The sequence below is a fragment of the Macaca nemestrina genome, chromosome 15 (assembly GCF_043159975.1).
Source record: "Macaca nemestrina isolate mMacNem1 chromosome 15, mMacNem.hap1, whole genome shotgun sequence".
NCBI lineage: Eukaryota > Metazoa > Chordata > Mammalia > Primates > Cercopithecidae > Macaca > Macaca nemestrina.
In genome coordinates this window covers 30,025,542-30,049,618 of record NC_092139.1, presented here as the reverse complement: position 1 = coordinate 30,049,618, position 24,077 = coordinate 30,025,542, and the positions used below count along the sequence as shown (strand labels likewise).

The 24,077-nt window shown below is 46.7% G+C and overlaps 1 protein-coding gene across 4 annotated transcripts in view; it reads right to left on the bottom strand.

Annotated features, from left to right (window-relative positions):
* Positions 1–5,747: 5,747 nt before the first annotated feature.
* Positions 5,748–24,077, bottom strand: part of LOC105496248 (gamma-glutamyltransferase 7) — a 29,100-nt gene continuing 10,770 nt past the window's right edge. Inside the window, exons 4-16 of one of the 4 annotated variants that reach the window (XR_011613400.1) lie at positions 22,829–22,946; positions 21,617–21,684; positions 21,331–21,404; positions 20,804–21,000; positions 18,147–18,234; positions 16,145–16,272; positions 15,880–15,968; positions 13,733–13,882; positions 13,499–13,616; positions 12,588–12,725; positions 11,318–11,417; positions 9,532–9,697; positions 6,391–6,529 (exon numbers count right to left, since the gene is read on the bottom strand). Coding sequence is in view for 2 of the 4 variants with exons in the window: in XM_011766464.2 (XP_011764766.1) it covers positions 6,366–6,529; positions 11,318–11,417; positions 12,588–12,725; positions 13,499–13,616; positions 13,733–13,882; positions 15,880–15,968; positions 16,145–16,272; positions 18,147–18,234; positions 20,804–21,000; positions 21,331–21,404; positions 21,617–21,684; positions 22,829–22,946 (1,432 nt within the window). In the remaining 2 variants the exon portion in view is untranslated. Of the gene's footprint in view, positions 6,530–6,549; positions 7,096–9,531; positions 9,698–11,317; positions 11,418–12,587; positions 12,726–13,498; positions 13,617–13,732; positions 13,883–15,879; positions 15,969–16,144; positions 16,273–18,146; positions 18,235–20,803; positions 21,001–21,330; positions 21,405–21,616; positions 21,685–22,828; positions 22,947–24,077 lie in introns of those variants that run through there. The other 3 variants (XR_011613401.1, XM_011766464.2, XM_011766465.2) reach the window with 3 other exon arrangements.

Below are 24,077 nucleotides of genomic sequence, written 5' to 3'. Positions count from 1 at the left end.
TTATATTTGGGTCTTTGATCCATTTTGAGTTTTTTGTGTGTGGTGTGAGGTAAGGTTCAAACTTCATTTCGTGTATGTGAGTATGTTAAAGAGACTATTCCTTCTTCATTGAATGATCTTGACACGCTAGTTGAGATCAATTGGCCGTAGATATATTGATTTATTTCTGGATTATCAATTATGTTCCATTGATATGTTTATCCTTATACCTACCACACTGTTTTGATTACTTTGTAGTAAGTTTTGAAATCCGGAAATGTGTGTTCTCCAACATTGTTCTTTTTCAAGATTGTTTTGGCTATTCTGTGTCCCTTACAATTAATTCCATATGAATTTTAGGATCATCCATATTCATTTCTGCAAAAAAGTGCTGCTGAAATTTCGATATAGATTGTGTTGAATCTGTAGATCAATTGGGAAGTATTGGCATCTTAACAAAATTGAATCTTTCGATTTATAAACACAGAATGTCTACATTTATTTAGGTTTCCTTTCATTTCTTTCAACAATGTTTTGTAGTTTTAAGTTTTATATTTCTTTTATAAAATTTATTCCTAAATATTTTATTCTTTTTGATGTTTCAGTAAGTGGAATTTTCTTTCTTTTTTTTCTTTTTTTGTTTAAGGGTCTCACTCTAATGCCCAGGCTAGAGTGCAGTGACGCCATCTTGGTTCACTGCAACCCACCTCCCGGCCTCAAGCTATTCTCCCACCTCAGCCTCCTGAGGAGCTGGGACTACAGCCACACACCACCACTGTCAGTTAATTTTTGTAGAGACAAAGTTTCACCATGTTGCCCAGGCTGGTCTCCAACTCCTAGGCTCCAGCAATCCTCCAGCCTCAGCCTCCCAAAGTGTTGCAATTCCGGGTGGGAGCCACTGCGCCTGGCCAGAATTGTTTTCTTGATTTCATTTACAGGTTGTTTATTGCAAGCGTACAAAAACTTTATACTGTTTTTATACTGATCTTGTATTGGTAATCTTGCTGAACTCCCTTGTTAGCTGTCATTGTTTTCATTGATTTATTAGGATTTTCTGTGTACAAGATCATGCCATCGGCAAATAAAAACAGTTTTACTTTTTACTTTCCAATCTGGAGGCCTTTTATTTCTGTATCTTGCCTAACGGCCCTGACTAAAACATCCAGTACAATATTGAATAGAAGTAGCAAGAATGGGTATGCTCTAATCTTAGTGGGAAAGCATCCAATCTTTAACTATTAACTATGATGTTAACTGAGGGTTTTTCATATTTGCCTTTTATCATGTTGAGGAAGTTCTCTTCTATTCCTAGTTTGCAGTGTTTTTTGTTTGTTTGTTATCATGAAGGGGTGTTGGATTTTGTCAGATGCCTTTTCTGCATCTATTGAGATGATCATGTGGTTTTTGTTTTTTATTCTACCAAAAAGATATAATGCAATACTTGAGTTTTGAATAGTAAACCAAACTTGAATTTCTGGAATGTATCGCACCGAGGCAGGGTATACTTCTTTTTATATGTTGTTGGCTAGTATTTTGTTGAGTATTTTTGCATCCATGTTCATAAAAGAATATTGGTCTGTAGTTTTCTTATTATGTGTTTGTTGGATTTTAATTTCAAGGTAAAACTAGTCTCAGAATAAACTAGAAGGCGTTTCTTCCTCTTCTATTTATGGAAAGTTTTTTTATAGAATTGGTATTAATTTTTTAAATGTTTTGTAGAAATCACTAGTGAGGTCATCTGAGACCTGGGCTTTTCTTTGTAAGTAGTTTGCTTTTTAGTATATATTACTAATCTCTTTATTTGTTATACATCTCCTCAGATTGTCTATTTCTTCTTGAGTCAGTTTTGGTATGTGTCTTTCTAGGAAATTTTACGTTTCATCTAAGTTATCTGATTTATTAACATACAATTGTTCATAGTATTTCTTTACAATCCTTTTTTATTTCTGTAAGATTGTAAGTACTGTCCCATCTTTAATTTCTGATTCTAGTAATTTGAGTCTTCTTTTTTTCTTGATCAATCTGGGATGGGTTTGTCAATTTTGTTGATTTTTTCAAAGATCCAGGGTTTGATTTTATTGATTTTCTCTATTGTTTTTCTATTCTCTATTTCACTAATCTCTGCTCCAATCTACCCAGTTTATCATATTTTGGTATGGCAGCCCAAATGAACTAAGACACTCTGTCATTTGAAAGACAGCCTGGGAGAGTTGGTATGACTACAGGCATGGCTCAAGCACCTAAAGATATCAGGACAAGGATCACCCAAACATCCATCAAAAGGAAACTAGTTAAACCCTTCAGGGAACTATGATGCATTATTATAAATAATAAAGTGGATCCATATATATTAACAGGGGAAAATGCCCATGCTATATTGGTAAATTTTTTAAAAAGGAAGTTGTAGACAGTGTGAAAATATAGTGCCATTTTACTTTTTAAACAGAATATATGTTAATGTACAGAAAAAGGTTGGAGGAATGTGTATTAAGTTATTGATAGTGAGATTTTTGGAAAGTTTGGATTTTGAGGGGGTGGATTACAGATACACATTATATATCTATAAAGTGTTTGATATTTGAAAAACTGTTACATCTGCAATCCAATAAAATAATTTAAAAAATTTTAAAGAAGTGGCCAGGCACAGTGGCTCATGCCTACAATCCCAGCACTTTGGAAGGCCAAGGCAGGAGAATCACTTGAGGCCAGGAGTTCAAGATCAGCCTGGGCTGTTAGTGAGACCCTTGTTTCTACAAAAAATGAAAAATCAGCCAGGTGTGGTGGTGTACGCCTGTAGTCCCACCCACTTGGGAGGCCAAGGCAGGAGGATTGTTTGACCAAGAAAGTCGAGGCTACAGTGAACAGGGATTGCACCACTGCACTCCAGGCTGGGTGGCAGAGTAAGACCCTGTCTCTAAAAAAAAAAAAAAGAAAGAAAGAAAGGAAGGAAGGAAGGAAGGAAGGAAGGGGAGAGAAGGGAAGGGAAAGAAGGGGAAAGGAAGGCAGGGAAGGAAGGAAGAAAGAGAAAGAAGGAAAGGGAAAGAGAAAAAGAGAGTGAGACAGAGGGGAAGGGAAGGGGAGGGGAAAGGGAGAGGGAGAAGGGGAGGGGAAAGGAAGAGGGAGGAGGGGAGGGGAAAGGGAGAGGGAGGAGGGGAGGGGAAAGGGAGAGGGAGGAGGGGAGGGGAAAGGGAGAGGGAGGAGGGGAGGGGAGGGGAGGAAGGGAGAGGAGGGGAGGGGAGGGGACGGGAGGGAAGGGGAGGGGAAGGAAGGGAAGGGAAGGGAAGGGAAGAGAAGGGAAGGGAAGGGAAGGGAAGGGAAGGGAAGGGAAGGGAAGGGAAGGGAAGGGAAGGGAAGGGAAGGGAAGGGAAGGGAAGGGAAGGGAAGGGAAGGGAAGGGAAGGGAAGGGAAGGGAAGGGAAGGGAAGGGAAACAGTCTATGGAGTCAAACAGATTGCTTTTGAATCATGGATCTGTGAAAGGAGGGGAAGGAAAGAAGGGAGAAAAGAAAAGATAAAAGAGAAAGGTAGGAAGGAAGGAAAGGAAAAGAAGAAAGAAAGAAAGAGAGACATAGTCTATGGAGTCAAACAGATTGCTTTTGAATCATGCATCTGCCAACTACCAGCTGGGTGATCTCTGGTAAGTTACTTCATGATTCTCACGTCACAATTTTCTCATCAATAAAATGGGGAATTAATACCAGCCTCATAAGAATGATCTACCTACCTCACCAGTTTCATCTAATCCCATCATCCCCTCGGGGTGCTCTAGTGTAGGGGTCAGCACACTACCGCTCTTATGGCAGTAAGGGTCTATTTCTAGAAAATAAAGTTCTGGCTGGGTGCAGTGGCTCACACCTATAGTCCCAGCACTTTGGGAGGCCGAGGTGGGCGGATCACGAGGTCAGGAGATCGAGACCATCCTGGTTAACATGGTGAAACCCTGTCTCTACTAAAAAGACACAGGAAAAAAAAAAAATTAACCAGGCTTGGTGGCAGGCGCCTGTAGTCCCAGCTATTTCGGGAGGCTGAGGCAGAAGAATGGCGCGAACCCGGGAGGCGGAGCTTGCAGATCACACCACTGCACTCCAGTCTGGGTGACAGAGCGAGACTCCGTCTGAAAAGAAAAGAAAAGAAAGAGAAGGAAGAGTTCTATTGGAACACATCCACAGCCATCAGGATGTTGTCTTACACATTGTCTATGGCTGCTTTTGCACTTCAGCAACAAAGTTGAGTAATTACTACAGGAACCATATGACCTACAAAGCCTGAAATATTTACTCTCTGGCCCTTTGTAGGAAAACTCTGCCAAACCCTGCTCTAGGAAGAATATATAGGCCTTCTTTCACCTCCTAAAACATGACACATTCCTTCTCACCACAATGCCTTTGAACATACTGTTCCCTTTGCTAGAATGACATTTTCACATCCCATATCTAATCCTTTCCTGTCAATCCTATTCATCCTCATGACCTTCTCAGGGAGGTTTTTGCAGATCCTCAAACTAGATTAACTTTCTTTCTTTTTTTTTTTTTTTTTTTTGAGACGGAGTCTTGCTCTGTCACCCAGGCTGGAGTGCAGTGGCAAGATCTCAGCTCACTGCAAGCTCCGCCTCCCGGGTTTACGCCATTCTCCTGCCTCAGCCTCCTGAGTAGCTGGGACTACAGGCGCCCGCCACCTCGCCCGGCTAGTTTTTTGTATTTGTTAGTAGAGACGAGGTTTCACCGTGTTAGCCAGGATGGTCTCGGCCTCCCAAAGTGCTGGGATTACAGGTTTGAGCCACTGCGCCTAGCCTAGATTAACTTTCTTGATATACATTCTCTTAGTATCCCTCATAGAGCTTATTGTGATGGCAGTTATCCGAATTATCTGTGCTCTTATTTCTTTAACGTTTGACTGCCGCTATAGACTGCAAACCCATTAAAAAATCTGTCTTGGCCCGGCGTGGTGGCTAATGCCTGTAATCCCAGCACTCTGGGAGGCTAAGGTGGGCAGATCACCTGAGGTCGGGAGTTTGAGACCAGGCTGACCAACGTGGTGAAACCCCGTCTCTACAAATACAAAATTAACCAGGCATGGTGGTGCATGCCTGTAATCCCAGCTACTCGGGAGGCTGAGGCAGGAGAATCGCTTGAACCAGGGAGGCAGAGGTTGTGGTGAGCCGAGATCACGCCATTGCACTCCAGCCTGGGCAACAAGCGCAAAACTCTGTTGCAAAAAAAAAAAAAAAAAAAAGCCTGTCTTGTTCAGTGCTGAATCTCTAGTGCCTAACAAAGTACCTGAAGGTACAAAGTAGATGGAGCCATGAATGATATTATCTATAAAAGGTACTTATTGTCTGATATATACTATATGACATATACTTTATAACAAATAGTTCAACTAACAGGTGTGGAATTGGTTAAGAGCACAAATTCCGGGGTTGGACATGCTGAGATGAACCCCAGTTCTTCCATTTAACAGATGAAGAACCTTAGACAAGTCCCTTAACCTCTTTTGGCCTTTTTCCCATCTGTAAAATGGCAATAATATTAGTACCTACTTTGTGAGGCTTGTAATAAAGATTAGATGCTATCTACTATAGTTATTACTGTTGTTATGAATTATTATTATTATTGGTGCATGTCTTAGCTGGACAGCAGATATTATTATGAGTCCTTCAATGCTGACTCCAGGTTACTCTGGAGTCGGTTACTGGGACAGGGTGAGTCGAGGTCTCCTCTCCCACTCCCACTCTCAACCCAGTTAAATATAAATTAAACCACAGCCATAGTTAAGCAACATTCTTTCTTTAATTCCCCTTTGCAAATGGAAGCCCCTGAGCTTGTCCCCACCCCCACCCCATACCCTGGGGACCCCCAGATGCAAGGCCCCCACCTCAACCTGGTGGGAAAAGAGGAGCAACCCCTCCCTATAATGGCCCATTAAAAAATTCCTAGTCATTTAAGAAATGAGGCTGGGAACAGGAGAAAGGAATTAGAAGACAAGGCCCAGGTCAGGCCAGTCTGAAGATGTTGGGGTTGTGAGACCCTTGAGAAGGGTTTGCAAGCACATCCCTAAGCTCAGGGCCAGCATGGCTGAAGGAGGGGAGGTGACACATAGACAGTCTGATTCCTCAAGGTCCTGCCTGCCTGGCTGTGGATGCTGACACTCATCACCATCATCATCACCATCATCATCACCATCACTACCACCACCACCACCACCACCACCACCAGCGGCCTCCTGATGGAGAATTTTCCAGTTACTCTGGGATTGGGTTTGCTAAGCATCCCCTCTGGCCCCTGATCTGGGGCATCCATGGGGTCCCCCTGAGACCAAACCTGGGAGAAGGAGGGACTCTGGGAACATGCAAAGTGGGGGAGCAGAGACCCCGCCCCACCCCGCTGCTCTACAGGATGGTGGCTCCAGCTGCATCTGGGCTCCGAGGGTCCTTAACAGCGATGATGAAGTTGTTGGTCCTTCGGCTGCCATGGACCCAGGATAAGACATCTACTTTCTCCACGTGGTGACCCCTGGCTTCCAGGAACTCAATCTCTTCCTCTGTGAACTCACCTGAAAAACCATCCCCGACATACACACATTCAGAATGTACAGAGCACTAGTTCAAGAGTCCTACAGTCAGACCTGATCGTCGTCCTGGCTGCTCCACCACAGAGCTGTATGACCTTGGACAAATCACTTTACCTTGCTGAGCCTCAGTTTCCTCATGTATAAATAGGGATTATATGAGAACATGAAGTTGCAGGGACTAACAGAGATAATGCACACACAGCACTGAACCTTGCATACAGTAAGTGATCAATAATATACAGTCATTCTTCATATTGAAAACAGGACAGATCAGGTGCAGTGGCCCATGCGTATAATCCCAGCACTTTGGGAGGCTAAGGTGGGAGGATCATTTGAGCCCAGGAGTTTGAGACTAGCCTGGGCAATATAAGGATACCCCATCTCTGCAGAAAATTTAAAAATTAGCTAAGGTTGGTGATACATGCCTGTAGTCCCAGCTACTCAGAAGGCTAAGGTAGGAGGATCGCTTGACCCTGGGAGGCACAAGTTGCAGTAAAGTAAGCTGAGATTGCACCACTGCACTCCAGTATGGGCAACAGAACAAAACCCTGTTTCAAAAAAAAAAAAAAAAAAAAGAAAAGAACGGAAGGAAGGGAGGGAGGAAGGAAAAAAAAGAAAAAGAAAAAGGGGCTTTGTGGATCTTCATCTTCACCTGCCAAAGTCAAGCTGCCATCATTACTTGCCAGGATTCCTGCATAATCCACTAACTGGTCTCCCTGCTTCCAGCCCTCCCTTCCTTCCTTACTGGTCTCCCTGCTTTCAGCCTTCCCTCCCTTCCTTCCTTCCTTTTTTTTTTTTTTTTTTTTTTGAGGTGGAGTGTCGCTCTTGTTGCCCAGGCTGGAGTGCAATGACATGATTTTGGCTCACGGCAACCTCTGCCTCCCGGGTTCAAGCGATTCTCCTGCCTCAGCCTCCCCAGTAGCTGGGATAACAGGCATGAGCCACTATGCCCGGCTAATTTTCTATTTTTTTTAGTAGAGACGGTGTTTCTTCTTGTTGGTCAGGCTGGTCTCGAACTCGCGAGCTCAGGTGATCTGCCCACCTCGGCCTCCCAAAGTGCTTGGATTACAGGCGTGAGCCACCATGCCCGACCCCCTGCCTTTCTTATAGCCTGTTCAAACAGCAGCCAAGGGGATCCTTTTAAACCATTAGTCAGACCTTGTCACTTCCCCTGCTCAAAGCCCTACAACAGCTTCAACGGCTTTTAGAATAAAATCCAAAGTCCTTACCAAGGTGCCTCTAAGCCCAACATTGTTTGGGACCTTGCTACCTGTCTAAATTCCTTCCCTCATTTCCTTCTATTCCTCACCTTGCTTAACTGTATTCCAGCCACATTGGCCTCGTTGCTGTCCCTTTAGAAGGTCAAACATGTTTCTACTTCAATGCCTTTGCACTTCCTGTTCTTTCCGTCTGGAATGCTCTCCTAGAAAGTCACACTGCTGGTCCCCTTACTTCAGTCCAGTCTTTGGCACCTCTTCAAGAATTTCCTCCACCATTACCTAAAACAGCAGTCCCTACCATATTTACCTTGTTTGGTTTTCTTCCAAAGTACTTACTGTTACCTGTATTTGTTTATTTATTTACTGTGTCTCCCTCCACTAGATTATAAGATTTTTGAAGGTAGGAACGTTGTCTCGTTTGCTATTGATCCCCAGTCCAGGGTCAGTACATAGTAAATATTGAGCAGATACTTACTAGATAGATGAACAAATCCCCATCCCGTTGGATAAGTTCAGGCCCTCATCATCTCTTGCCTGGGCCATATCCCAGCTGCTTCTCGTATGTCCCTGACTTAAATTCTCCTCCCCTCAATCTACCTCCCCTAAATAAGACAAATCAGGTCATGTGTCTCCCCTTCTCAACTGGATAATCTTAAGGCTGACCTCTGTGATAAGCCCTGTAACTCCAATCATACCGCTTCTCAATAAAGATCTAGTCTTCTTCTTTCCCTAATAGGAAGGCTTTCGGCAGCTCTTGAGATGAAGACCCAATCTTGAATAGTATTAAATCACTTAATCGAAAATCTATGTCCTTTGTGGTTCACTTTCAATCCTTTTGATTATGGCAAGGAACAAGTTTCAGTCTGCTCTCTAACACTTCCTAATCTCCTTTAATGGAGAAAGCAGTCTCAGAGCCTTCCATGGGCAACAATATTTAACTAAAAACTGCACGTATCTATTTGTGTAGCTAACAAATAGATGGTAGCTATTTATCATCTATTTGTGGCAAATGATGTCATTTTTCCATTTGTGATTATAATATAAGGTCTATTTTAAAAATACATTTAGGGCCAGGCGTGGTGGCTCACGCCTGTAAATCTAGCACTTCGGGAGGCCGAGGTAGGTGGATTACTTGAGATCAGGAGTTCGAGACCAGCCTGGCCAACATGGGGAAACCCCATCTCTACAAAAATGCAAAAATTAGCCGGCTGTGGTGGCATGTGCACCTGTAATCCCAGCTGCTAGGGAGGCTGAGGCATGAGAATCGCTTGAACCCAGGAGGCGGAGGTTGAAGTGAGCTGAGATCGCACCACTGTACTCCAGCCTGGGCGACAGAGTGAGACTCTATCTCAAAAAAATGATAAAATAAAATACATTTAGGCTAAAAGGAAGTTCATTTATAGAGACATGTTCTGTACATAATGGTTTAGATGGTGTGCAAATGTGGCAAAAGTCACAAAGGTGCTGGGTAAACTCAGAACTCTGGGAAACAACAGCTAGCCTCCCGACTGCTCTCTGAGTCATTCGTTCTGGTTTTTGTCTAGGCTGTTCCTCCTGACCAGAATGTCCTTTACCTCTACATGCCAAATTCCTACTCATACTTCAAGGCCCAGCTACTTGTTGCCTCCTCCATAAAGCCTCCCCAGGGCCTCAGGTGGATGAACTTTCCCTTCACCAAGCCCCCACTCCTTATGCCTCCATCTTACACTAAGGCCCTGAGGGGAGGACTGGGCTGAGCTCAAATAACTTAGCAGAGAGCCTCACGTTCAACAGAGACCAGCAGATATTTGTTGAACAAAATTCAGTTTCAAGGACGTGGCCTTGTCATCTATCAGCTGGGATCCAAGTGTCGCTGGCCAACTACAGGATGTGATCGTTGAAGATCGCAGTCTCTGCTTCTAACATGATTCAGTCCAGCAGATATCAAGAGCTGTGCGGTAAAGAATAGAGTCTTTGGTATCAGCCAGGTGTATGTCCTAATTGAAGTTCTGCCACTTAGTGGTTGATCTTTGACTAGTTTATAACTTCTGTGAGCCTCAGTTTCTTCCTCTATAGAATGGGGATAATATTGAACAGGCAAGGACTGTGTCTCAATCAATTCTGTATTCTTTTGGACTAGTGTCATATTAATATATTGTTATAATAAAAACTCTTTTCCGGGCGCGGTGGCTCAAGCCTGTAATCCCAGCACTTTGGGAGACCGAGACGGGCGGATCACGAGGTCGGGAGATCGAGACCATCCTGGCTAACACGGTGAAACCCCGTCTCTACTAAAAAAATACAAAAAACTAGCCGGGCGAGGTGGTGGGCGCCTGTAGTCCCAGCTACTCAGGAGGCTGAGGCAGGAGAATGGCGTGAACCCGGGAGGCGGAGCTTGCAGTGAGCTGAGATCCGGCTACTGCACTCCAGCCTGGGCGACAGAGCGAGACTCCGTCTCAAAAAAACAAACAAACAAACAAAAAAAAACAAAAAAAACTCTTCAAAGGTGCACACACTTTCCTGTTTATAAAATTCAGCTGTGCCAAAATTAAGCCCTTAGGTGAAAGTCCATCTCCTCACCATAAGGTCCATGATCTGGCGTCTGCCTGCCGGCCTCTCTGATCTAATTTCATCCTTGCTTACCTTGGTCTACTTTTTATTCCTCGAACCACCAAGTCCATTCCTGCCCTGAGTTCTTTGTACTTGCTCCCCTGACCTACACAGTTCTGCACCAGTTCTTTGTACAGTGGGCTCTCTCTTACACTTTTTTTTTTTTTTTTTTTTTTTTTTTTTTTTTTTTTTTTTAGGAGACAGGATCTCACTCTGTTACCCAGGCTGTAGGGCAGTGGCGTGATCTCGGCTCACTGTAACCTCTGCCTCCCTGGTTCAGGCAATTCTCCTGCCTCAGCCTCCCGAGTGGCTAGAAGCACAGGCACGCACCATGCCTGGCTAATTTAAAAATTTTATAGGGATGGGGGTCTCACTATGTTACCCAGGCTGCTCTTGAACTCCTGGCCTCAAGCGATCCTCCCACCTCAGCCTGGGATTATAGGTCTGAGCCACTGCACCCAGTTTCTTTCTCTCTCTTTAGATCTCAGCTTAAATATCACCAAAGAGAAGTCTTCCTTGATCATTGAATCAGTCCTATTATGTCACCCTGCTCTGACTGTTAGCAGAGCACTTATTTGTCTCATATTTCTTTGATGACTTATTTTCCTGTTTGCCTGTAAATGCAGTATCCCCAGCACCTAGGATGATGCCTAGAAAACAGTAGGTGTTCAATACAAACTGTTGAGTAAATGAAGGTCTGAAGAATGAACAACTGTGTCTTATTTTACAAATGAGAAAACTGAGGCTCAGAGTTGAGACATGGATTTCCCAAGGCCACACAACCAGGAAATGGCAAGACTGGTTCCAATCCCCAGATGGTCCACTGCTCCAATAGGAATTTGCCAAATAAAACCAAACTTCACTGGCAGTTGGTGCTGGTTGAGGCATGGGCACCCTTGGGAGGAGTCCTTTCTCTACCAGTCCCTGTGCCCTCCCCACAAGATCTCTCCTCTGCACTCACTGTCCACCTGCAGGAGGTTGGACTGCAGGTCCGGGTGCAGGCGGCCGCGGGCCAGGCTGTCACTCAGGTTCCGGTTCAAGGTCAGGACATTCAGCAGAACCTGTGGTAGCCAAGGAACAGAAAACTCAGGGCTGTCCCCCAGGGCGATGGTCAGGATTCCTCAGCTCCCACCCTTGGTCCAGGCTCCTTACTCTTGAGAACTCTTACACTGGGTGTCATCTGAGCCTCCTAACAGCCCTGGAAGACAGGCAGGCCTGTGATGACTGTTCCCATTTCACAGAGAGGGAAAGTGAAGGCCAGCAAAGGAAATGACTTACTCCAGAGTTTAGAGGAAGCCAGGGAAGATACACCACTAGACCCAAGTCTCCTTAATCTAGCCCAGGGCTCCCTTTTTTTCTCTCTGGATAGGGCAAGGTTAACAGCTAGGGGTGGTCTAGGGCACAATGTGGGTGCCTTTAACTTAGTGGTTAGGAGTGTGCATAGGCTCTGGAACCAAACTGCCTCCCCACTCTTTCTAGCTGAAAGTACTTGACCTAATGTCTTAACCTCTCTGGGCTTCAGTTTCCTTATCTATAAAATAGAAATAAGGATTCTCCCCAGAACTGGGAAGGTTAAAATGGTTAACACACATAACACAGTGCCCAGGACTTAGTACGAACTCTTTAAATGTTAGCTATGTTATTACTTCCATTTTAAAGATGAGGAGACTGAGGTTCAGAGCTGTTAAGTGAATGTTCCAGCATCACATGGTTACAAATTGGTAACATTTGGGCTGGAACCCAGGCGTGTCTCATTCCAGAACTCAAGATCATTAACTCACCACCTACCAGAATAGGTGCCTAGCATATATATCAGATTCTCAAGACATTCAAGGAGCCATTCTGAGATGTTCTGGAGAGAAGCAGGCCCTTCCTTTCAAAATCCCACCCTAAAGAGGCCTGGTTGTCTATTCAGATGCTGGGTAGAGGTGTAATGCGACTTAAGGTTAACAGAACCTAGGCCACCCAGATGCTAACCCCACTTTTCAATCTACTGACCCTGCCATTTCCCCTGCAACCAGGAAAGACAGGAAGCATTGGAGTTCCATTTTCACTAAGAAACTCAGAGCAGCCCGTGTCCACGTTGCCCAGGATGCACCTGGCACAAAGCAGCCTCAGCCCATGTTTGCTGCATGAGGAATGGAAACAAGGCACAGATACGACAGGCATCTGCAGTCTAGGCCACAGTTTGGCTCCCGGCTGAAAAAGGCCAACCATGGCATAAACCTCACCTGGGTCAGGCCGCTGAGGCCCCGGGCAGCTCCATTGGCCCCCAGAGCGAGGTAGGTTCCACAGAGCCCCTCCGCGGGTCGGACCACTGTGGGCAGCAGGAAAGAGAGTGGCCGCTTCCCTGGCTGCACCGAGTTCTCCTGTTGTTAGAGGACAGAGACCACAAGGGGGAGGTGGGGTAGGACAAGACTGGGAAAGGGCCACTCCACAACCCTTCCAACTGCTCTCCCTCTTCCACATCTTCCACAGGCCCAGTTTTCCTGGGAGACTGGTCCCTTCTCAGACAACAGTTTGCTGTCTGTGAAATGGGTAGGGTGCCTGGATGGGTGGGGTGGATGGGGTATAAGTGGATCCACTGAACTATGAGGCTGCTATGAGTCACAGGAGAAAGGACCAAGCCAAGAAAGATGGCAATGGGGAAGAACAGGATAACCCCACCCTCATCATCTCTATATGTATTTGCCCTACTGGGACCCCAGACTATGGGGGCGTAAGAGTGCTTTTAACTGGATAAAAATTATTAAATCCTTCCTCCTTGGGTCCCTCTTTGGTGCCCAGACATAGGGCTGAGCCCCATCAGCTCAAGCTCACATCGTCACCACTAGTGCTGGAAAGTGCCCAAAACATCAAATCGGAGCCAAAACCCTCATTCTACAGGTGAAGAAATCGCCCAGAGAGGGCAAGATCTTCACGAGGTCACACAGTTAAGACAGTGACAGAATGGGACAAGAGTTCTTCAGACCCACCAGGCTCCATGTCCCAGACTTAGCAGGGCTAGGGATGAGGTAAACTTCTTTAGGCTTCCTTATACTAGAAGATTCTGGAGAAAGTAGGGAGAAAGGGGCAGCCATGCCACTGCACCTCCTACCTATAGGCCTTAGGATCCCCAGGGAAGCGGGGAAGCAAATCTTACCAGGCTGGGTGCAGAGTGGTTAGCTGTCCGGTTGGGCCAGGAGAAGTCTAGCATCTGGCTGTTGAGCAGGATCCCCGAGGGGGTGATAAGACCGCTGCCAAAGGGCTGGTTCAGGGAGCTGGGGGCCGAGGTGGAGTCGGGTGAGCCCTGGCCCATCTTCACCTCTACCCAGCCCCCACCCTCTCTTGGTTCAGAGGATCCCTTGTTCCAGGTTCTGAGTCTGAGCTGGCATACCTAACCATGGCCACAATGAAGTCATCAGGTCCCATGATCAGCACCTGGGCAGCTGTGGGCGCTCCGTCTAGTTCATAGACAGGCAGGAGTGGGGCAGGGGCTGCCTGGGAGTCATTGATATGGCCCCGGAGGTAGGCGGCCTCCACCTTGCTGAAAAGACAAGGGGTGGGAGATGAGCAAACAACAGGCTCTCTATACACCTCACCTACCTCACTTTTGTGGTGTTTGTGTAATTATTTGATGAAATCTACCTCCCTCACTGGACTACTAGAACTATGAGTGCAGAAGCTCATTAATTGCACATAAGAAATACCCAGAAAATAGCTGTTGAATGAATTTATTTAGGTATTATTTAGATTCTTTTCTGGAACCAACTTTTAATTTATTTAATGTTTAAATCAAGAGCCTTTTAGTTATCTGACTTCTTAATCCTTTCAATAAAAGTGCCTGGTGCATAATGGATGATCAGAAAATATTTGTTTTGAATTGACAAACTAGATTCATTTAGACTAATGTTTGTAGTCTAAAGTTTTATTAAGAGTTTAGTTGGGGGAGGATTTTGTATATGAGGATCTTTTTTTTTTTTTTTTTTTTTTTTAATGAGACAGACTTTTGCTGTTACCCAGGCTGGAGCGCAGTGGTGCTATCTCAGCTCACTGCAACCTCTGCTTCCCAGGTTCAAGTGATTCTCCTGCCTCAGCCTCCCAAATACCTGGTATTACAGGCACCTGCCACCACACCCAGCTAATTTTTTTTTGGTATTTTTAGTAGAGACAGGGTTTCGCCATGTTGGCCAGGCTGGTCTTGAACTCCTGACCTCAACTGATCCACTCACCTCGGCCTCCCAAAGTGCTGGGATTATAGGCATGAGCCACCACATCCAGCCAGGATCTTTACTTTCTATTAGAATTTTTTCCCAAGGCACAGAGTAAGTGCTCAATAACTATATACTGGATGAACTGGTTGAACAGATTTCATATAGGCACATGTGTGTGTGTTTTAGAGCAAAGTTTGCATTGATCTTAGAAACAACATGTAATGCTCCAGACTTCTATAAATTCAACTGAGGCAGGAGGCTGAGGCAGGAGAATTGCTTGAACTCAGGAGGCGGAGGTTGCAGTGAGCCGAGATCATGCCCCTGCACTCCAGCCTGGGTGACACAGCAAGACTCCGTCTTAAAAAAAAAAAAAAAAAAAAAAAAATTCAACTGAGGGTTTCTTACCTAATAACTATGTGTTGGGTTATCCATAGTAGATTAGAGAATAAGTTACCAAAAATTACTTGAAGACAGTTATCTAATTTTCAACCAAAAAAAAGCTTTACATGTATGATTTTGTTTAGTCCTCACCACAACCTCACAAGGTTGATACCATCATTGTCAAGCCCCCTTGTAGAAACTGAGATTTAGAGAGTTTAAATTACTTGCCCAAGGCTGCACAGCTAGCGAAGGGTAAAGCTGGAATTTGAACATAGGCAGTCTCACCAGAGCCCACAACCTACTATTAGGTTATGTTGCTAATGAAGCTGTATTCCCACCACCTTCAGTATTTGCTTGGAGACTGGTTTTTTTTTTTTTGGAGACAAAGTCTCACTCTGTCACCCAGGCTGGAGTGCAGTGGCATGGTCTCGGCTCACTGCAACCTCTGCTTCCCAGGTTCAAGTGATTCTCCTGCCTCAGCCTCCCAAGTAGCTGGGACTACAGGCATGGGCCACCACACCCGGCTAATTTTTGTAGTAGAGACAGGGTTTCACTATGTTGGTCAGGCTGGTCTCAAACTCCTGACCTCAGATGATCCCTCCGCCTTGGCCTCCCAAAGTACTGGGATTACAGGTGTGAGCCTCTGCACCCAGCCTTTGTTTGGTATTGAGCTTTCTTTTCCTACTCAAAAGGAGGAGCAGATGGACTCCTATAGGTGCTATGCTAGCCTCAAAAAAATTTAAGAGCCACATGAAGTAGGCCAACTCACTGTGCTGATAGGAAAGGTGAGGTGTACGGAGAGGCACCCAGTGTCATGTTGTGAGTTGGAGTTGAGCTGAAATTGACTTAGGATTTCAGGCCTTTATTGCTACACCAGCTGCTTTTCAACTGACCCTTTCCCCACACCCACCACTGCCTCTGCAGTCCCCAGGTCCTGCCCAAGACCCACCTGAGCATGTCATCCATGCTCTCAGTGATGGTAGAATCATAGATGGGATCTCCCAGTCTGCTGGCCAGGGCTAACGCAATCTTCAGGGTCTGAAAATACAGAGGGGATATGGAAGAGGCTGCCAGACCCCTCCCAGCACCCACACCCAGTGGAATTTCGTGTGTGAGAAAACTTGGAGGTGATTTAGTCCTGCCCTATGGCAGTACCCAATCTCCCCACTCCTAATATCCCTAAATCCAGGGAAAGGCAGAGGGGTCAGCCTTACCTCTGCCACCCAGTGAAGAGCCTGTTCTCGGGATACCAGGCTGGTGAGATTGAAGCCCTCCAGGATGTTGAGAGCACTGATGAGGGCAGGGCCCGTGTGCGGGGGTGGGGGACTAAGAACCAGGTGGCCTGAAAGGACAGGAAGTGACTGATGGCAGGGTAGGGGTCAAGGCACCTTCACATCCCACATCCCATCTCCACATCCCACCATCACACACACTGAGACCACTGCGCTGAACCCCCTCACCAGATGGGGAAACTGAAGCACTGAGAGGCAAAGAGACCCATTCAGGTTCACATGGCAAGTCAAGGGCAGGGCCAAGACTTGAACTCAGAACACTGGTCTTCAGTTTCCTCTGCCATTTGAGAAAACTAAGCCTCAAGAGGGCTGTGGCTTGCCCAGAGTCACACTGCAGGCTATCAGCAGAGCAGAGCAGAAACAGGTGACCAGATGTCTATATTCCTGGCCTGTCATGTGTCTCATTTCAGCTCTCCCATAGGCCAGGATACTATCCATGACTCCTGATGGTCTCATCCAGCCCCAAACCTCTTGGCAGCAGCAACCTTCTCTTCCTATTCTGTTACTAGATGTTTGGACATCAAAGGAATAGCTGATGCATAACACTAACATTAATTAATTCATTTAGTCCTCACGGTGGCTACTGTTATCACACATATTTGATAGTCCAGAAACTGTGGTACAGAGAGACAAGGGGAATCCAGAGCACTTAAGGTACTAGCATTGTTGAGACAACTCAGGCTGGGAAGGGGAAATGGAAAATCCTCATTCAGTGCGTGCCCTGATCAGGGCAACTTCCTACATCATCTCATCAAATCCTCATGGGCATCCTAAGATGTAGGCACTAATATTATTTCCATTTTAAGGAAGGAACCAAGGCTCAGAGTGGGAAGCAGCTTGTTCAAGGCAAATGGCACAGTTGGTACTCAAACCCAGGTCTTCCTAGCTCCAATGCTATGCTTGTTCCTTTTTTCTTTTTATTTATGTGTGTGTGTGTGCGTGCGCGTGTGTGTGCGTGTGTGTGAGATAATGGTCTCACTCTGTCACCCAAGCTATAGTGCAGTGGCACAATCATGTTTACTGTAGCCTTCACCTCCCAGGCTTAGGCAGTCCTCCCATCTCAACCTCCTGAGTAGCTAGGACTACAGGCACACCACGACGCCAGGGTAATTTTTAAATTTTTTATAGAGACCATGTCTCACTATGTTGCCCAGGCTGGTCATGATCTCCTGGGCTTAAGTGATCCTCCTGCCTCAGCAACACAATGTGCTGGAGTTACCGGCCTGAGCCACGGCACCCAGCTGATATGCTCTTTCCATTGCTTCATATTCCACTGCCTCTGGCAGAGGAATCAGGTTGGAGATTGAGGCCTGGAAAGTTGAACTCAGAGAAAACCTTGCCTGGGGCTTGATGTGATCTGGCTCTCCTGTAAGGGAAAGAACCTGAGAATCTTCTGAGAAATCCAGCACCTGCCACCTTGGGTTCAGCAAACATGGACCCCACCCATATCATAAGCTTCGTTTTCTGGATTCCCTGTTGGTTTTCTTGAGTTTGGCCAGTTAAGTTCTATTCTCTCCTCCGGCCTCAATTTCCTTTTGGCACAATGAGGAGCTGGGTCTATGACTGTCTTGAAGGTTTGTTCTACGGTGAAGCTTGGATGGACTTTGACAGTGCTGCTGGGGAGAGGGTGGAGGCAACACAGAACCCAAATCAAGAAAACCTATGGCCAGAACCCCAACTTCCAGGTCGGACCTTTTGACCAGGTCCACCCCCCAATATCCTAAATACTTGGGGTAACTGACCCCACAGCTACTTTTCAGAAGGTGGGCTGGCTCTGGCTTGCTTCACAGTTGGCTGCCCAGGCAGTTCACTGCCTTAGTTTCTCTCCTGTGAAATGGAGAGGAGTCTCTAGGCCAAAACGATGTGGCCATGGACTGGGAGGCTTCTCCTGAGTGGGGACCCTGGGAGCTGGGGGAGAGGTCACCTCTGTACACGCCACACACAGGCTTCTCCACAAGGGCGCTGTAATTGCTGAAGTCCTCTTCGGTTATGACACCCCCTGCATGCTGAGCCTGGAGGGGAGAGAATGAGAGAATGACCTCCCACCACTGTGACATGTGGTTTTGGCCTATAATACATGTTTGGATCACAGACAGGTCAGCTGTTTATAACTTCTGTGCCTTCTGCAACTCCCATCATGGCCTTTAGAGACCCCATTATCCTTAGATACCTGAGGAAAAAGGAAGGGGGAAAAGCACTAACATTGAGCACCTATGATGTGTCAGGCATTATACTGGGTACATTCCATGAATGACCTCTTTAGCTTGCCATTCAAGACCTTTTGTGATCTGGCCCTGGCCTACGCCTCCCACCTCATGTCCTGCTGTTCCCCAGTGAGTTCTATGCAACTGCAGAGTGACCTGAAGTTCCTGAACTCATGCCTTTGTGTCTTTGTACCTGCTGCTCTCTCTGCCTGTGGAAAAGGAAGATTTTCCACTTATGGCACACTTGCCTAGGAGATATCAAAACTGAATGCTGCATCTCACCATAACCAACTAAAGCCACTAGAAAACCATGACTTCGAGTGATCCTGGAAGGACTGACCCTTATTGGACATAACCAAGCAGTCATTATTGACCAATGAACCAATCTGGTACAAACCAATGGGCTCATTCCATCCTATCCAGTGTGCTGACTGTCAACCCTAAATTAGCATAACCACTCTGAATCCTTTCTTTTTTTGTGCTTAGTAGTACTTGAAACCCTTGAGTTATCTATCTTCAGCGAATTACACATTGAATTTTTTTTTTTTTTTTTTTTTTTGAGGCAGGGTCTTATTCTGTTGCCCAGGCTGGAATGCAGTGGCATGATCATGGCTCACTGTAGCCTCAACCTTCCTAGGCTCAGATGATCCTCCTGCCTCAGACTCCTGAGTAGCTGGGACTATAGGCACATGCCACTATAGCCAAACTATAGCCAAACCTGGCTAATGTTTGTATGTTTTGTAGAGATGAGGTCTCACTATGTTGCCCAGGCTGGTCTCAAACTCCTGAGCTCAAGTGATCCACCCATCTTGGCCTCCCAAAGTGCTGGGATTACAGGCATGAGCTACCATGCCTGGCCCATTAGAATTCTTGAGTTCCTTTTTCTGGCAAGTTAATAAATTCAACTGTGGGTTTCTTTTTGTCAAAGATCTGATGGTCTTTGTTACAATCTCCTGCATTCCCTTTGCCACCTCCAGGAAAGGGCACACAACCCAGGCCTGGCCAATTGGGGCATTCCCTTCTGTGCCACAGTGATTGATTTGGGAATAGTCATGAGACCTATGATGAGCCAATAAGACACAGTTTGGAGGCTTTTGCTGGAACTACTGGGAAGGAGAAATGCTCTTTCTCTGGGATAACTTGCTGGAAGGATGGTCTGATATGGGCTGATGGGGAGCAGGTGGAAAGGATCTGAGAGTGAATCCAAACAAATGGAAGTAGAGTTGAGACAGAGAGAAAGAGGGAGAGCAAATCCTAACACAGTGGATTGATAATCTGGACACAGAAGAATCTAAGCCAGTAATCTCCTGGACTTTCCAGTTAGGTCTGTTTGAGTCTATCACCACATCCAGTGCCCAGCACAGGGCCAGGCACAGAGCAGGCACTCTGTGAATGTTGAATGAATAACAGACCTATTTAATTCCCACAACTGTATGGCAGAGACAGATCTAATCATCCCCATGGCTCAGATGCGAGAACCACTGAGTTAGTCTATGCATCCTTATCATGAACATAATTTTCCATTAGGAGTTTTGCACTATTAATGACAGTTCTCACACCTGTTACTGCCTGAGACTGGGACTCTTTGGGATGGATGGTAACTTTCTGTGTCAATCTCCCCAGTCTTGATAGTCAACAATGAAAGAGGTGCTTCCCTCAGTCCCTAGAAAACCCAAGAGCAGGGAAGGATTATGAGCTTAGGGAAGCTGAGGCCGATACTGGGTCTCTACCAGGCCTGGGAGGGACATGACAAGCCCCCGCACAGGTTGGCATCACCCCTGAGAAGCCCAAAGGTAACTCTGAATCAAGACAGAATACTTCTGGCTGGGGGGGGCTCACACCTGTAATCCCAGCACTTTGGGAGGCCAAGACAGGTGGATCACTTGAGGTCAAGAGTTCGAGACCAGCCTGGCCAACATGGTGAAACCTCATCTCTACTAAAAATACAAAATTAGCTGGGCGTGGTGGTGCACACCTGTAATCCCAGTTACTCAGGAGGCTGAGGCAGAAGAATCACTTGAACCTGGGAGGCGGAGGTTGCAGTGAGCCAAGATCGCACCACTGCACTCCAGCCTGGGTGACAGAGCGGGACTCCGTCTCAGAAAAAAAAAAAAAAAAAAAAAAACACTTCTATCATCCCAGGAGGTTTTTCATGTCATATCCCAGTCAACTCCTCCCAGCCCCACCAACCACTGATCTGATTTCTGTCACTAGAGGTTAGTTTTGACTATTCTAAAATTTCAAATGAACATCATCCACAGTAAATAATATAGAAAGAAAGGGAGGTAGGGAAGGAAGGAAGGAAAAAATGCAGACAAGGATGTCCTGCAATAGGGACCTTGGGGCATGCCCCCACCCGCACAACACGAGCACTCACCTCCGCCACCATCTCCAGTGTGAGGTTGCTGCCCGCATAGAAAGCGGCCGGGCCGGAGGTGCCAAGTACATCCAGCACCTCAGCCAGGTCGGGCCGTTGCAGCAGTGAGCCAGGTAGTGGCGGGCGGCCCGACGGCAGGAATGTCTCCCGGAAGCGCTCGGACATGTTGGGTGGCAGCTGTTCAGCCAGGGCACGGGCTAGAGGCAGGGACGGGAGGCTGGGCAGGGCGGGGCGCCAGGACTGGACCGGATGAGACGCGCAATAGGTGGGGTAGATGGGAGCTGAGTGGCCCACCCTAAGTGCCCCGACCCCCCAGGAGGCTGTTAAGTGTGAGGCAGGGATGTCTCAGGGCCCTTCCCAGACCCCCTCGTTTGAGGTCGCCTCCAGGTGAGGGTGGGATAAGGTGGGGAGGGGGTCTGAGGAGCAAACTGGAAGAGAGGGCCTCTCTGGCTTGGGCCCCAAATCTCAAAGATTCTACCCCTCTCCGTCAACCTCATGTCTCTCCCAAATCCCCAGGCCCCACTGACCTAGATCATGAGTCACGTTGAATCCATCTTGGGCCACAGCTGCTGCGAAGGCCAGGACTTGGGACCATGGCAGCCTGGGGGGGCCGGAGAGCAGGGGGTGGAGGAGGTCCTGGGGGAAGGAGGAGGGGTCCTGGGGGGAGGGGGGTTCCTGGGAAGGAGAGTCCTGGCAAGGGAAGGGGATATTAGGAAGGGGAGTTTGGAAAGGAAGAATCCAGGGAAGTAGGAGAAGGCCACCCAAGGAGAGATGCAAATGGGGGTCCCTGGTCCCCAGGGGGAGGGTTGTTACCTGCCATACAGCTGGTGAGCTTCATGTAGCCCCTTCACCATTCCAGGAACCCCCACCAAGAGCCCAGGCTGGGCAAGGCGGGCAGGCGAGGGAGAGAGGAGACCAGGTCACTGGAAGGGGGGTGCTGGGCTGAACTCCGCAGAGCCCCAAGCCAGGGATGGCTGGCACAGGGGAGAGACACAGGCCAAGTATCCCAGGGGAGGGACAAGCTTTCCCAAGCAGGCACCCCTCCCATCTCCCTGACTTCCTATCGGCAAATGCAGAAAGGCCTCTTTTAGCTGCCATAGTTGAGGGATTTATAAATTAAGCAAAACCTTTCAAGACCCAGGACATAATCAGTTTAGACAGCCACCTGTCTACATTGGATTTCACCAACCCCTGCCCTTTTTTTTTTTTTTTCCTGTTACCCAAGCTGGAGTTCAGTGGCATGGAGTATAGTGGCAGGCTCACCGTGGCCTCCAACTCCTGGGCTCAAGTCAAGCGATCCTTGGCGCATGCTACCATGTCTGGCTAATTTCAAAACATTTTTTGTAGAGACAAAGTCTCACTATGTTGCTCAGGCTGGTCTCAGACTCCTGGCCTCAAGCAATCCTCCTGCCTTGGCTTCCCAGAGTGTTGGGATTACAGGTGTGAGCCACTGTGCCCAGGCAACCCTGCCTTTTAAAATAGTGGACAAGGGACCTTCATTTAACCTATTCAGTTTCACACCACCCTTACTCTGAGATCTGAAGGCTCAGGGGTGTGTTTGGCTTTTGCCACTGCACTAAGTACCCATTTTTCCAAGTTATTTGATTTCTTCTTTTTCTCTCAGCAGACAGTTGGTTTGCCTCTAGCAGTTCCCCTCTAATCTTTCAATATGTCAGGGGCTGGGAAAGTTACAGTCAACTGGCTCAGAGTGAGATGTGTGAGTTTTATTGCATCAACTTTGTGACATTTCGGGGTACTCAGTAGCCTTTTTTCTTCCTATGTGCCAGATAGGTAAGACTGCCAGAGAAGTATGGTATTGCAGTATTACCTGTAATGAACCAGCCAAATTTTCTAGTTCATTGTTTTATTTTGGGGGCTGCCTGTCTCTCTCATAGCCTAAGAGAATCCTGCTCAACTCTTTCTTTCCACTTCCCTAGTAAATACTTAGCAAATTAATGCTTGGGTTAGCAGAAGGGCAATGAAGAGAGATTCCCCTGAACTCTCTCTTCTCACCAGGGTCCCCACCTTGGTCTCCCAGGATCTTTGCAGGGTCTCTTCCCTGAGGGCCCCTGGTGCGGACTCCCGGAAATCAATTACGTGGCTCTCATTTCGTCGGATGTCATGTACCAGCATCACGCCCCCACTGGGAGAGACACAGAAGGGGAAGCGTGATGATAACATGCTACCTCTCTGTACAATTAACATGCCACCCCTCCACCACCAGTGGTGACAGCTGTAGGCTCAGTTTGTCATTTGGGGTCAGGTGTCTGAGCCCCCTCCCAGCATAATTCATAGACTCAGCCACCCTAAGAGGATGGGAGTGAAACCAAGAGGGTTGGAGACCCAGGGTCCATGGACCTCTTCTACCCTGTCACTGGAGACTTTAATCCCTGATTAGGAAAAGCCCAGAGACAGGGAGAACAGGATGTTCTGCCCCATGCCCCCACCCTGACCAGAACTGGACCCCTGCCAGCTTCCTGCACCTGTCTGCTTGGTGTGTCCCTTGCCCCTCCTCCAGGACTGGATTATGTAAGGATAGAACATGCAAAACCAAAAGAGGAATTTCTTTGGTAAGGCTTGGAGACCTGATCTTACAGGAGCCAAGATAGGAACTCTGTCAGCTTGTTCCTTTTCTGTGGCTTATTTACATCTAAGATGGGGGCTGCACACTTAAATGCCCACAGCCAAATGACAAAATAAGGCAAGCAGGACAGAGAAACAAGAGGAAGTGGTAGAAACTATGGCAAACCAGACAGCGCATGCCCCATTATGGGAAGCAGCTTCTATTCCACTCCAGATAACTTCAGCCATGTGAGAATGTGGGCCCAACTTGTTATCGAATTTCCTGATTGTTCAAGAGATGTTGGAAATCTGGATTTTTATGAAAATTCTTAACTTTTTAACAAGAGCAAACAAAATTTTAAGACAGTTCAGTGTCTAAACCAAACCAGTCTGTGTGCTGGGTGTTGTCCATGGGTGGCCAGTTTGCAACTTCTGTTTTAAGAGTTCTTAGAGTGGGGCATATTTTTGGAGGACAGCGGGTCCAAGGCTTTTCATCAGACCCATAGGGATGTATGATCCTAAGAGTTTAAATATCTCTGCCTTAAGTGATGACAGTATACCTCCACCTGTGCACCTTAATTTATGGTTTACAAATTTCTTTTTCCAGTTTTTTAAAAAAAAGCTTCTCAAAACACTTTCAGGTTTTCCATAAGGTAGCTTTGCTCTTCTGACTCCATCCAGGGAGAAGGGGGTGAAATTTGGTGTAGAAAGA